At 54.2% G+C, this 11,930-nt stretch overlaps 2 protein-coding genes across 2 annotated transcripts; one reads left to right on the top strand and one right to left on the bottom strand.

Annotated features, from left to right (window-relative positions):
* Positions 1–80: 80 nt before the first annotated feature.
* Positions 81–2,620, bottom strand: PG986_007197 (uncharacterized protein; the record flags this gene model as incomplete). The annotated part of the gene is made up of 6 exons (XM_066843419.1): positions 81–191; positions 243–307; positions 416–947; positions 998–1,317; positions 1,630–2,452; positions 2,597–2,620. 6 exons carry the CDS (start codon positions 2,618–2,620, stop codon positions 81–83), a joined length of 1,875 nt encoding a protein of 624 aa, XP_066699531.1.
* A 5,162-nt stretch (positions 2,621–7,782) lies between these two features.
* PG986_007196 (uncharacterized protein) lies at positions 7,783–11,065 on the top strand (the record flags this gene model as incomplete). Its single annotated transcript, XM_066843418.1, has 2 exons — positions 7,783–10,844; positions 10,921–11,065. The coding sequence occupies 2 exons, from the start codon at positions 7,783–7,785 to the stop codon at positions 11,063–11,065; spliced, it is 3,207 nt and encodes a 1,068-aa protein (XP_066699530.1).
* Positions 11,066–11,930: the final 865 nt, after the last annotated feature.

Raw genomic sequence — 11,930 nt, 5'->3', positions numbered from 1 at the left:
AAGATTTCAAGGGTCCAATACGTCCGCGAACTGCATACCAACCAAGATGCGTATGGAAGTGGCTGCCTATGGTACCCGGATTAAGGGCGATCGGGCCTGCCCGCATAGCATACGAGGATGATGCCATTGGAACCCAATCTCGGTGCCCAAAAGTGGCGTAGGCCCTTGGTTTTGAGGCGACGCCCACCGTACTATTATGACGCTGTTTTCCGCCTCTTGCTCCCACGGGAATGACCTTTTACCATCTTGGCAAAGAGTGTCTTCACGAAGGGGTCAAGTGAGCTCGATTCCCGATTCAGGGAGGGCACTGCGATAGTCTGTCAGTATATGCAAGAGAAGGAGGACAAGATAAGATAAGCCAGAAAAGGAAGGAAGAGAAGAGAAGGAGGATAAAAAAAAAACTTCTGCAACATACAGAATTGCTCCAGGCTGTTGGCTATCATCTTTGATTCGTGGGGGAGTTGTTGCCAATAGGATCCTACACGTTGACTGCTCTGATTGGCCGGGTCCGCAACTGCAATATCGTCGGGCACGCCTCGCTTGAAATGGGCTTCGCACATCACTACAATGGCCATAAAGAGCTCTCGAACCGGTCTACCAAAGGACTGATAGACTCCGGAACTGCTAGCACCTCGATGATAAGACCCGGACCTCTTCTCCATAGAGTGCATGTCCTTATAGGTGAGCATCAACAGCATCATGCTGACCCAAGTCGGAAGCTGATCTGCTGCCTGCATCACACCAGGACTCGAGAGCTTGTCGAATATGGTCCAAATATCTCGTTCTAGCCGGTGAAGCTCGGCTCGCGCCATTCCTCTAAGCTCACACACGATGGAAGCCGGTAGCACGTAGGCCTGAGAGGCGTTTGCGTCCCGGTAGTACAGACGCCTTGGCCTCCATATCTGGTACATGCACCTAAACCTCAGGACGTTGTGAAGCAAGTTGAACTTGGTCATGTCAGCGCGGCACGGTACTGTCTGGGACTGACAAGACTCACCTGAGGTACGTTGAGAAACCCACCCCTAACGCAGGAGTAGGTGAACAGGTCCAAGGCTGACAAGAACCCGGAATCACTCTCTTTTAGCATCTGCTTCTCGGCCCACTCCTCGATGAGCTGAGATGAGGGCACAGAGTCTCGGAGAAAGACATAACATCTCTGTGACCTGCCGCTGCTTGCCTGGTGGCTCATGGCAGGTAGCCCGAGCTCAACTTCTTGCACACACACATCCAATGCTTCAGGAAGTGTTGCATGTGTATCGAAATAGATGAACCACCTGAGAGGGTTGGACTTCCCACCAAACTTGCTTGCAGCAGGGGCTGGAAGGAACATAGTTAGCGACAGCGGACACAGCCCCCATACGGCAACGCGCCGGGCGACGATGTTGACATATACGGGTCTCAGTACGTACAGAAATCTGGCGGGAATGCCAACGTCATCCCTTTCTCAAGGCGAACGCAGAGATCGTACTCATTCAGCATGCTATCCCGCCACTGTTTCCTAGCATGGCTGCTACAGTGGTCACATGGATATTGTGTGCTGCACTGCGGTTGCTGTCAACGACCATCGGAACCGACCTCGGCGTGCTTTACTTACCTTTGTTTTCTTGATACGGCATCGCAAGCACGCACCTCTCTCGCGAACCTCGGCAACATTCTCCCTATCCTGCAGGGGTCCTGCTCGCTTGCCCCTCCCGGGTTTCTGTGTCAGGATGGTGGGCGACCTTCGTGGCGGCGGCACCTGGTGAGCCGTCGATGACAAGACGTAACCTGACGTTGATGTTTCCCGATAGCTGTCGACCAAGCTTGGAGAGGATGCGTACTCCAAATTGTGGTTCAAGAGGATCCGGGAGGGGTAGTGAGGGTTCTTGGGTCTGATCTCACGTTGTGGGATTGTGTAGTCATCGTCGTGTTGCTTGAGGATTTTCAATCGGGCCTTATCGGGAGCTCCGTCCTCGACGGGAGAAGAAGGCGAGGCGCCTCCTTCGTCGGAGGATCCTGAGGTGAGGCCTGGCACGGATGCCGCATCGGGGTTGCTTCGTCCCTCCATGTGTTCCTCCTCCTGGGCTTCGTCCAGCATGGAAGGAACTATCCACTCACTGATGTCGAAAGAGAAAACTCTTGACTGGTCATTATCATGCCAGTTGGCAGGGCTGGCTGAGGGCTGGCGCGGGACACTAGCTCTGCCGCTATAAGGGTCGTCTTGGACTTCTTCAAAGGGGGAGGGCCAGTCACGGAAGTCAAATGGGAAGTCCTCGAGCTGGGGGTGTTGGAGCAACGGGTCCTGATGCCAGTTGCCTGAGTTGAGTGGGACTTGCCGTGGGGTGTGCCTCCTTCCGACCTGGTTTATAAAGCCAGGGGCCTCGTTGGCGAGTTGTCCGAGAGCCGCCATGCCCGCGTGTAAGTCACCAGTCATAGCTTGGCTTGTAAGACAATGCACGGCGGAATCAACACACTGGCGTGTGTCCAGCGAGACTCTTGTGGGGTATCAACAGGCAAAAAAAGCTCACGAGACAAATGAGGTTCAAGATGAAGTGTCATTTCCCGGTGAGACGAGCATCTCGACTCGTAGAAGTCGAGGCACGCATCGGCGAGATACCTCAAAGTGCGCATCGGCAGCCATGGCTCTGATTGGTCGACGGCCTGGCCAAGCTTGCCTGAGCGATCAAGAACTGACGAATCGCATCCCTGCTTCTCACCGAGATTGAACAAGCCAGTTGTTGACGGGTCGCACAGAGTGTCGGCCGGCCGGTTGGGATGTCAACGACAGGAACTCCCGCCATGGTAACGCTCTGCTATACACGGATTGGGGGCCGGGGTTTGGGCGAGGCTCGACAATGGACAGGTTCGGCCCAATTGATTTGGTGCTTGGGAATTGAATACCTTACTCAGTCAGATCCCGAGTTCTATAGACTTCGCCGTGCTCTCTATGCGCAACCAACTCTAAGACATTGTTCCGATACTCCTTCCGAAAAGGGCAAAAATGTCGGCTTACACGGAGGGAACGTGCATATATGGCCTACCAACCATTCCCATCGTATACTTCCAGACTTGTACATTACCTCCATCCTCGCACACGCCCAGGGCCGATTAGCAGTCTAATTACAGCCGTACACAGCTTGCAGGGGTCCTGTTCTACATAATAACAAACGTCACCTGCTAGTTTCCCTCTGGGCAGCAATCCCGACTCCGTCAAACGCTCGTGTCACCCAGGTAAGTACTAATAAAAGAAAAATAACCCCGACCTCCATTTTCCCATCGCTGGTTTTGTTTCTTCTTCGTCTTCTTCTTCTTCTTGATAGCTGCACACCGTGGGTACGGCATGGAATCCCAGAAGCGAAACATGGGCTTTTTTCCCCTTCGATCATCTTACCACCACCCTCCCAAACAAAAGGTACGGAACTGTGCACCGCACTGCGAACAGGGCGGGTCGGCCTGTGATTGGCACACTCATGCAATCAGCACACCCCCTTCGTCTTCAGGGTCGGCGGTATCTTGCGTCTTCTGGCTGCAGTGACTAAGCTTGTCATACCATGGTAGATGGCTCGAAAATTATGGGACTTCATACTTGCATCTGCGTACTAATCCGCATGTTACGAGAGGAGGTCAGATGGGCCGTCGAATGTTTCTATGGCTGTCGCTGCTTTGGCTGCAGGATTGGCAGTGGCAGTGGTCCTCTGAAGACCCCCACGGGCTCCTCCTCTTGGCCCAGGATGGCATTGATGCTCGCGGTCTGGCGATGGATATATTTCTGGCCATCACGCAATTCCCCTACCTATTCTTGACTTTCGCATGGCCCCTGCCGAGAAGAGCAGCCAAGTTGATTTGTATTGTCTCTTCCCAGAACCAGACCCAGTCCCAGCCTCAGGCTTCAATCACATGTACGGCCTTGTCTCTTGTGCGTGGTCGGAGAAGCCACTGGGGGGGGGGGTAGTCGCCTGTGTGCATTATGTTAGGTATATGCGAAACCTCTTCCTCGTTCGGGGTTGTAATGACCTCATCACCGCACCCAAGTAGAGCAGGCCCAAGTCTAAACTCCCGCGGGGAACCCACACATTGTAAGCCTTGTATCATTGTTTCCGGCCATGACGAAGTTGCACTCGCCGGGACGACCTTGACAGAGCGTCTTGAACACTGACGCTGTAGCGGTCGGGTCGAGCGAGTGGCTCGTAGAAATTCGCTTGTCCATTACTACGCATGGCTCCTGAGCCGGCACGGTTGCTGGGTTTGGCGACTGAGGGCGACGCTGACTTGGAAAATTACGCCTCCTTCCAAGGTAGAGCATCCGAGATGATAACATGCAGTAGTAGGTAGGAGTTGTAGTCGTTACGTATTGGGCATCTTTCAACGACACATGGGCGGTGCATGAGCGGTTCCCGTAACCTCCCAGGAAATGTACAATGTGCCTGTCTAGACATGCCGTGAGCTTCCTCATATACCGATGAATGTCAGTTTGAGTTCACCCACTCCATATTCCTTCGGGATGATTGGGCGAGATGAGCTTCATATCCGAACAGCCCACGGAGGACACACGAAGCCGTGGTATCGCTAGTGTGCAGGCAGCACTCGCTGCCACGTACTGCTCGGGCACATTTCATCTCACCCGAGCGAATACCGAGATATGGTAGTCGCTCCTTTGACCACCAGGCGCGTGCGTTTGTGTTGGGAACCAAAGAGCATCGCGCCTATTTCACAAGTGATGAAGCGTGCGAGAAGAGCCTGGTTTCGACGTCATCACGGATCGCGGCCCGCCCGGCTATTACAAATGTAAATTTCCAGCTTCCGTTTCATCTCGTTAGGCGCTTGCATAGCTTATACTCGTGTGCCCAAAATATATACGGGAAGCTAGTCGTGTCCGGAGAAGCATACTTAAATATATTGATTTGCAGATCTGAAATTACCGTGGAATCAGCAGCGCCCTTGCAAAAGGCGGACAGATCCACGCTGGCAGATTAGTTGCATATAGTAAAGGGAGGGTAAAACACACACATACACACACATACACACACAGATGCATGTCTGGGTGCCCAAACGTCAGAACCGAGTCGGAGGTCCTTTAGCCAGGCGGCGCTTGCCATGGTAACAAAGATGTTACCACGTAAACGAGGGCGCTTGTGCCGCCTGTCAGGCGCGGGCTACCGAGGCCCTGTACTCCTGTACTCCTTCCTGTACGTTACGCGGGGAAACAAACAGTCGAACCGCCCAGAGAGCAACTAAGACGACGGCGCGATCCTCTGCACCGGCCCTCTACTCCTTGGAAAACCCGCAAAGTTTCTCCCTCTTGGAACTCTCTTGGAGCACACGCCGTCCATGTTGTTAAGGGCAACCATATACGACCATGGCCGTAGGTTTAAGCGGGCGAGAGACCGGTGAGGCGGCTTGAAAAGCGGAACGGCATCCTATCGGGGATTTGCAACGACATATATATGCCTATGCCTATGCCTATGCCGATGCCTATTTATATTTACTTTTATGTTGTACATGCTTGTATACACCCGGGAAGGTCGGTCTACCACCGCCATAAGGCTTGCCAACGGCTGCACAGGAAGGAACTAACCGGACTCGCAGCGTCGTGTCTGTGGCTGTGGCGGATAGGATCTACTCGCTGTCGGGACTCGTTGGCGATCGAAACGAACCACGTACAGACGTCGACTACCCATCCATAGGGCAGCAGCAACATACGAGGAGATGCAGGCAGCAAGTAAGGTAGGTCAGCAGATAGGTAGGTGCTCTAGATACCGACGTTTCGCACGTCTCCACGGTGCAATCCTCCGCCGCTATACGACAGGAATGGGTCGGTACGGACTCCTAGAGTAGAGCGAGCAGGGCAGCCACTGGTTCAAACTAGAGACGCTGGGGCAACATCTGGCTTCAGCTTGTGGTTCGCAATAGACAAGAGCGGGGAGGGAGGGGGCACCATGCCCAGTAGGCCGCGATATCCGTACGGCGGCCACGTACTGTTTTTCGCACTCTTTGTCAGTCAGTCAGTCAGTCAGTCAGACAGACAGACAGTCGGACAGACAGTCGGAGACAGTCAGTTGGCTAGCTTATTAGCCACGGCGTTGCGTGCGTCGATAGCCCGTCGTGAGTGGGTGCTTGCTATTAATAGCCCTCTTTTCCCCCTTCACCTCTGGTTCGTAGTGCCCGCGCCCCTCTGTTTTGTCGCCCACGCCACGATCCCAGGTAGGAATCGCTCCCTCCTATTGTTGAAACATGCACGTCGTAGCGCGAGCAGGCTAGTCAGTAGACACGACGAAGAGAGACATTTGGACGCAGGAACGCGTGGGAAGTTTCAGACGACAAATTGGTTGGGTGTTTATATTGGGATCTCGATATATTAAGGTTGCCAAGCTACATACGGTAGCTACTAATGAGGGCGAGAGAAAAAGACAGGAACGAAGAAATAACCGGAAGAAGAAGAAGCGGAAGAAAAAAAAAGAAAGAAAGAAAAAATTGCCCGGCTACTGCTGCATCCAGCTTAGTGTCCATGGCGGGAGTGCAGTGCAGTGTAGTGCAGTGCAGTGCAGTGCGGAGAGATGGGCAGATGGGGCTTGGCAGTAAGCAAATTGGAGGTGGTCCTCTCTCTCTCCGTCTCTGTCCCTGTCTGCCTGTCTCTCTCTCCGTCTCCCTCGCCCCTGCACCAGCTGCGTCATCTTACCGTAGTTTTTGGTCCGATGACTACTGGACTCTTTTTTTCTCTTTTTCCCTCTTTTTTGTCATGGCCTTTCCATTCTTATTCGCCTTTCCAAACGTCCAATCTACCGTGAGGGACCGTTGAAGCTGGAACGGTCCTTGACGCCTAATGCCATGCAATAGCTGATTCTAGCGCATACAAATTTGCAGGCTACGGGCCAGCTGGGCTGAGCAAATAGGACTCAGGAGGTATCCGTCAATAGTAGTTGTTGGAGCTAGTCCTCCTAAGTACATACACGATGCGAGCAACACGGGGTCGCTAATGCATGGATACCTACACGGTACATCCGGCCAGTGCTGCCCACCCACTCGTGTTTTCCCCAAATCCCGGTACCTGCGATGTAGGCACGCACCCTTGCTCTGCTGCCCATCGCTACAGCACTACTACGACCCAGCTCCAGCTCTCGCGCGCTCGCTCGCTCCCACCTGAGGTCGGGTGCGGTGCGGAGAGGCAGCAGCACGACTGGGACGAAGAGGGCGAGGGGCGCGATTACAGCTGTCCGTCCATTAATCAGTCAATGGGAGGATGGGACGGGACGGTCAGGTTAGGTGCAGTATGGTATGCATGGCCGCCTCCTCCGCTTCCGCTTGCCCTCGGGGTCCCTTTTTCTTCCTTTTTCACCTTCAACAGTGTACCCTGTTTTAGTTTATTTTTCTTCTCTCGATTTTGCCTTCCCCAGGGGATCGTTTGGTTGGTGCTAGCGAACGTTTTTGCTCGTCTACCTCGACCCAAACATCCCTTACTACCGTCACATTGACTTCTGTGCTCAGATGAGACGCACTGGACAGGCATACCCTCGCAACCACTCGAAAAGCAACACCAGCAGCATAACGCCCGGTGGAGCAAACGTCATCCACCAAAACGCATTGTCTCCGAAACTCTCCACCAACTTGGTAGTAGAGAGACTTCCCCTAGACCTGACCGTCGGGATTCGGTACGCCCATTGGTGGCTCCGTTCAGCCCGGCTGCCTTGGACCACACGGCTCGAGGCGGATTAAAGTTACTGGACTGTCTTCTGTTTTGTTCAGCCATCCTTCTCCCGATCAAGGTTTACGCTTCATCGCTTTGTCTTGTCGCTAGGTTGTGCAACGATGGCTTCAAGTAAGTCTGCCACTCGCCCCAAACCTGGGCGCAGTCTTTCTGTCTCTTCTTTTCTCTCCCTCCTCAAGTTCGACAGCGACCCTTCCTCCGATGCAGACAAGCGAGCTGCTTCGAGGCCGTCTGCAAAGAAGGACCCCGAACGCAGCTTCACCCTGCCCATCAACAAAGACGACACCGTCTTGAGCCGAGTACTAGAAGCCGACCACCCAGCGGCTGCCGACCCGGCCAGCTCTGAGCCAGCGCTCATGCCTCCCACAAAGACTCGGTCGACGACGAAGCGTAACCGTCTGTCCATGTTCTTTCCCTCACTGATCACTTCCCCCGTAGAGTCGGAACACGGCGAGAACGTCCACCGGAAGCCGATCCCCCCAGACTCGCCCCTGAAGAAAAACCACTCCAACCCCTCGGCCATACCCGAACGCCCAGCTACGAGCGGCCACATGAAGGACTGGTTCTCGTCCGAGAAGACGGACTTCAGAACGAGCGAGACCACCCTGAACGATGCCCACAGCGATCAACAGAGGGTCTCTTCGGGTTCCGGCGATTCAACGCCGCCAGGAAAGACAAAGTTGCAGAAAACAGAAAAGCCCGTACCTCTTCGCCCGGAACATACACCACCACCCCCGCCCGGCAGAGTCGGCTCGCCAGTGCAACCAGCCGAAATGAAGACGAGTACAAAGTTGACCAAACGGAGCCCTAGCGGGCAGCGCTCGCGGCGTAACTCTCTGCAGGATGACGCGCATAAACGCTCTTCAAGCTCGCAGGCAGGTGCCAACCTTATGCCTCGGCAGGAGTCCCCTGTCCCAGATGCTCGGGGAAGAAGGAGCGTCTCAGCGCAACCTCCCGATAGAAGATCGACCCTTGGGGGCCCTTCGGTGACCACGCCAACACTGGCCTCCCGACCTGGTTCGAGCCACGGCAGCCAGAGCCCGACGCGAGACGCAGACAAGAGGGGGCGGCTGAGGAAAAGCTGGCTTCCGGGAGGTCGATCCAGATCAAATTCGGTGGACCTAAGGACCGCGAAAGGCGCTTCTGCATGGATCCTTGGCCAGACCAATACCGAGTACAACACAGCCATCCTCACCAATGGCGAAAAGGTGCCCGAGCTCTGGAACGAAGCTGGGACTATTTTGGTCTGTTTGCACACCAAAAGCAGTGGGCTCGGCCCGTCTTTCAAGGTACCCTCTTTCGTGATAGACTACTCGCTTGTCTTCCAAGATATACTCGCGGGCGACCTGGATCTAGAGGGCCCGATCTCGCCCACAAGTGGCACCCAATTCTTCCAAGGTCGGGATAGTCTTTCCGTGGCCGATGCTGCACGCAACAATGTCCAGTCGCCACCTCCGGAGGAAGACGACGCTGGAGATACACGCCTCTATGTCCCCAACGTAACTCTGCCAGGCCAAGAACCGAACTCTAGCCAACAAGATGTAGACCGATTGGTGGCCATTCGAAACATGTTCGCATTCCTCACGGGACAGCCCTTGGTCTGCACCAAAGCGCAACCCACCTTGTTCGCCGTGCTTTTGCGCGTCTCGAGCTTACTGGCCGAATTCGAGTTTTGCAACGAAGATGGCTCGACTTTTGGTGCTTCGGTCGAAATGGCTTTCGGATTCTTCATGGAGCAGATGACCTTGGCTGATGTGAGACACAGCAGGGAGAAGACCCTGGAGGCGCTTGTCTTGGGCGAGCGAATGAGATCCTGGGATCTCTTTAACGAGGCATTTGCTCATGCCGTCGGAAAGTACTCGGCCATTCGTGATCTGAAGTCTCCGTTATGGGAAATGGTGTCAGCCCCCACGCGGCAAAGGCTGGAGCGTGCTCATCTAGATCTGGTCAGCCGCCAAGCCAGCGTCAACAACCGCTTGGAGTCGTTTGAGTTCCCATCCCTTTTCTCGGGAACCGCCAACTCAACGTCCATGTTGGAGTACAGAAATGTCAAGTACGGCGTCTGGAGGAAATCCTTTGGTCGCATGAGGCAATTTGTGCTCAGCTTCTACAAAACCAATTTTGGTAGCTGGCCTCCCAAGGCCCGCAGCAAGAAGAACCCCTTCTCCGAAAGTGGCCTGAATAGGTTGGTCCTCAAGATCTTGTACTCGGATCTCTGCGCACTGTACGACTTGATCGTCGATCGCGAGTCAGTAACCCCTCGGGTTATCGACCAAACTGCGGACGACGTTGAATCGGATTTAACAAGGCCAGAAATGTCGGCGCTCCGCAAAATCCTCACAGAATACGAGACATCTTCGCCTCCTGTGCTTCCGCCGATACCCTATGATATTCCCAGGGTCCCTGACATGCGATCCATCAAGGAAAACTTCCATGACCTGCCACAAAAAGAGCAAGCAAAGCTGGAGAGAAACTTGCAGAGCTACGAATTTCTTCTGATCCTGAACAAATCCTACGACTTTGAGACATCTGCGCTGAAGATACCGTTCATCAAAGAGTTTATGGAGTGGGAGCAGAAGGAAGCGAAGGGCAAGTCGGTCCCCGAGATGGCCGATCAACGAATTGGTTATTGGCTATTCCTCTACGTCGTGATCCAGTCTCTCCCCATGCTTGTTGTCGATGCTCCAGGCCTGAAGTTCACCGAGGGCGTCGAGTACTTCCTGTGCCAACCGCCCAAGGGCCATCCGCCGTGGATGGGAGACGCGCAGGAGGTGCGCAAGCGATGGTACGAGGTTGCAGGCGGTGCAGGATTTGTCGAACTGAGCGCCGATGCTGTCGAGTTCTCGGTCGAGGGCATCTACCACCGAAGCCACTGTTGGCTCGCGGCAAAGCAATGGGAGACGAATGCTGCCGCGCTGCCACCGCCCCCGGAGGATGGCCTTTCGCCACTCCAGGCACCTCAGTCCGTTTTCGAGGATCTGGACCCTGCGAACTCGGGCAGTCTACCAGGTCGCAGCGAATCCCCTCACCTGATGGCGCCGTCGCCCCAACTGCGGCCACGATCTCACTCGCCAGCCGGCAGACCTGGGTATCGGTCCAGTATTGCGCTGGGACTTGAGCCTGTGCCCATGCCGGCCAATGGATACTCGGGTGATCACCGAACGTCCCGAATATTCAGTGCCGGGGAGTCGCCAGCGGGGGGGTAGACCGGTCAGCATGATGATGATCAACCGAAGCAGATCCTCGGGTAATCTCAACGGCCTGGCAGGATCTCCTACTCTCGCCTCGCCAGACCGCCAGGGCTCCCAAAGCGGAAGTACATTTGACGATATCCTCAAAGATATGGATAACAAACCCAAGAAAAAGAAGACGTTCTTTGGATAAGAGAGGCAGATATGCAACCGGGACAGATTCTTTGGATACTTGGGGCTTTAAAATTTCTTTATTCATATTGTACTACATATAGCGGATGGAGCGTTGTTGCATAGTCACCATTCGGCAGAGGTGATCTAATAGAATACATGCATTTGCTCTTTTTTTTCTTTTTTTCTTTCTCCCAAAACAAGGATTGCGTATCTCTCTCGTACTTACCTCTTCCTATCCAACGTGATGAGCCCTGTTTCCGTTGCTGTCGTAGAATGCATCATTATGTTTGTGCCAAGATCGGGCAATTCTAGGGCCATCTGTCATGTATCATTCCACCCACATCGTCGAGGCGGGGGTTAGGGGCAAGAGGCTTCTTGCTTTCGTTGCTTTTTCTTTCGCCTTTTCTGCACTGGCTGTCGCGAGGTGGGTATGTGCATAGGTAAAGAAAGGTTACTACTATACTACGTATGCAGTTTCTCCCAAAGAATTGGCCCTTCCTTCTGTTTTCTTTTTCTTCTTTTTCTTCTTCTTCTTCTTTTTTGATTCTTTGGCCCCACGTTCCTCATCCGAATTATTTCTACACGGGTAGAGTCTAAAGAGGGAGGCTCGCGTGGTGTATAGGTTGGGTGAGAAAGGAGCGCGCGGCGGCGCGTGTCAGTCCATGTTGATGCTGCCGACCCAAGTGCCTGGACGGTTCTAGCCAGTCAGCGGGCGCGATGTTTCTTCGTTGGATTGTTCGTTCGCGTTCTTCCACACCACACCCACCCACCGATGCGTAGGTATAGGTAGACGAATCCGGGGAGAGATTGGGTGCGCAGCCGACAGGCCTCCAGTGCCAATGAGCTTCGTAGGATCTGGGCGGCGTGAGGACTAACCGTGGCGG

The sequence above is a fragment of the Apiospora aurea genome, assembly GCF_038362705.1.
Source record: "Apiospora aurea strain CBS 24483 chromosome Unknown utg000005l_segment0_segment0, whole genome shotgun sequence".
Lineage (NCBI taxonomy): Eukaryota > Fungi > Ascomycota > Sordariomycetes > Amphisphaeriales > Apiosporaceae > Apiospora > Apiospora aurea.
This window is presented reverse-complemented; position numbering and strand designations above follow the sequence as displayed.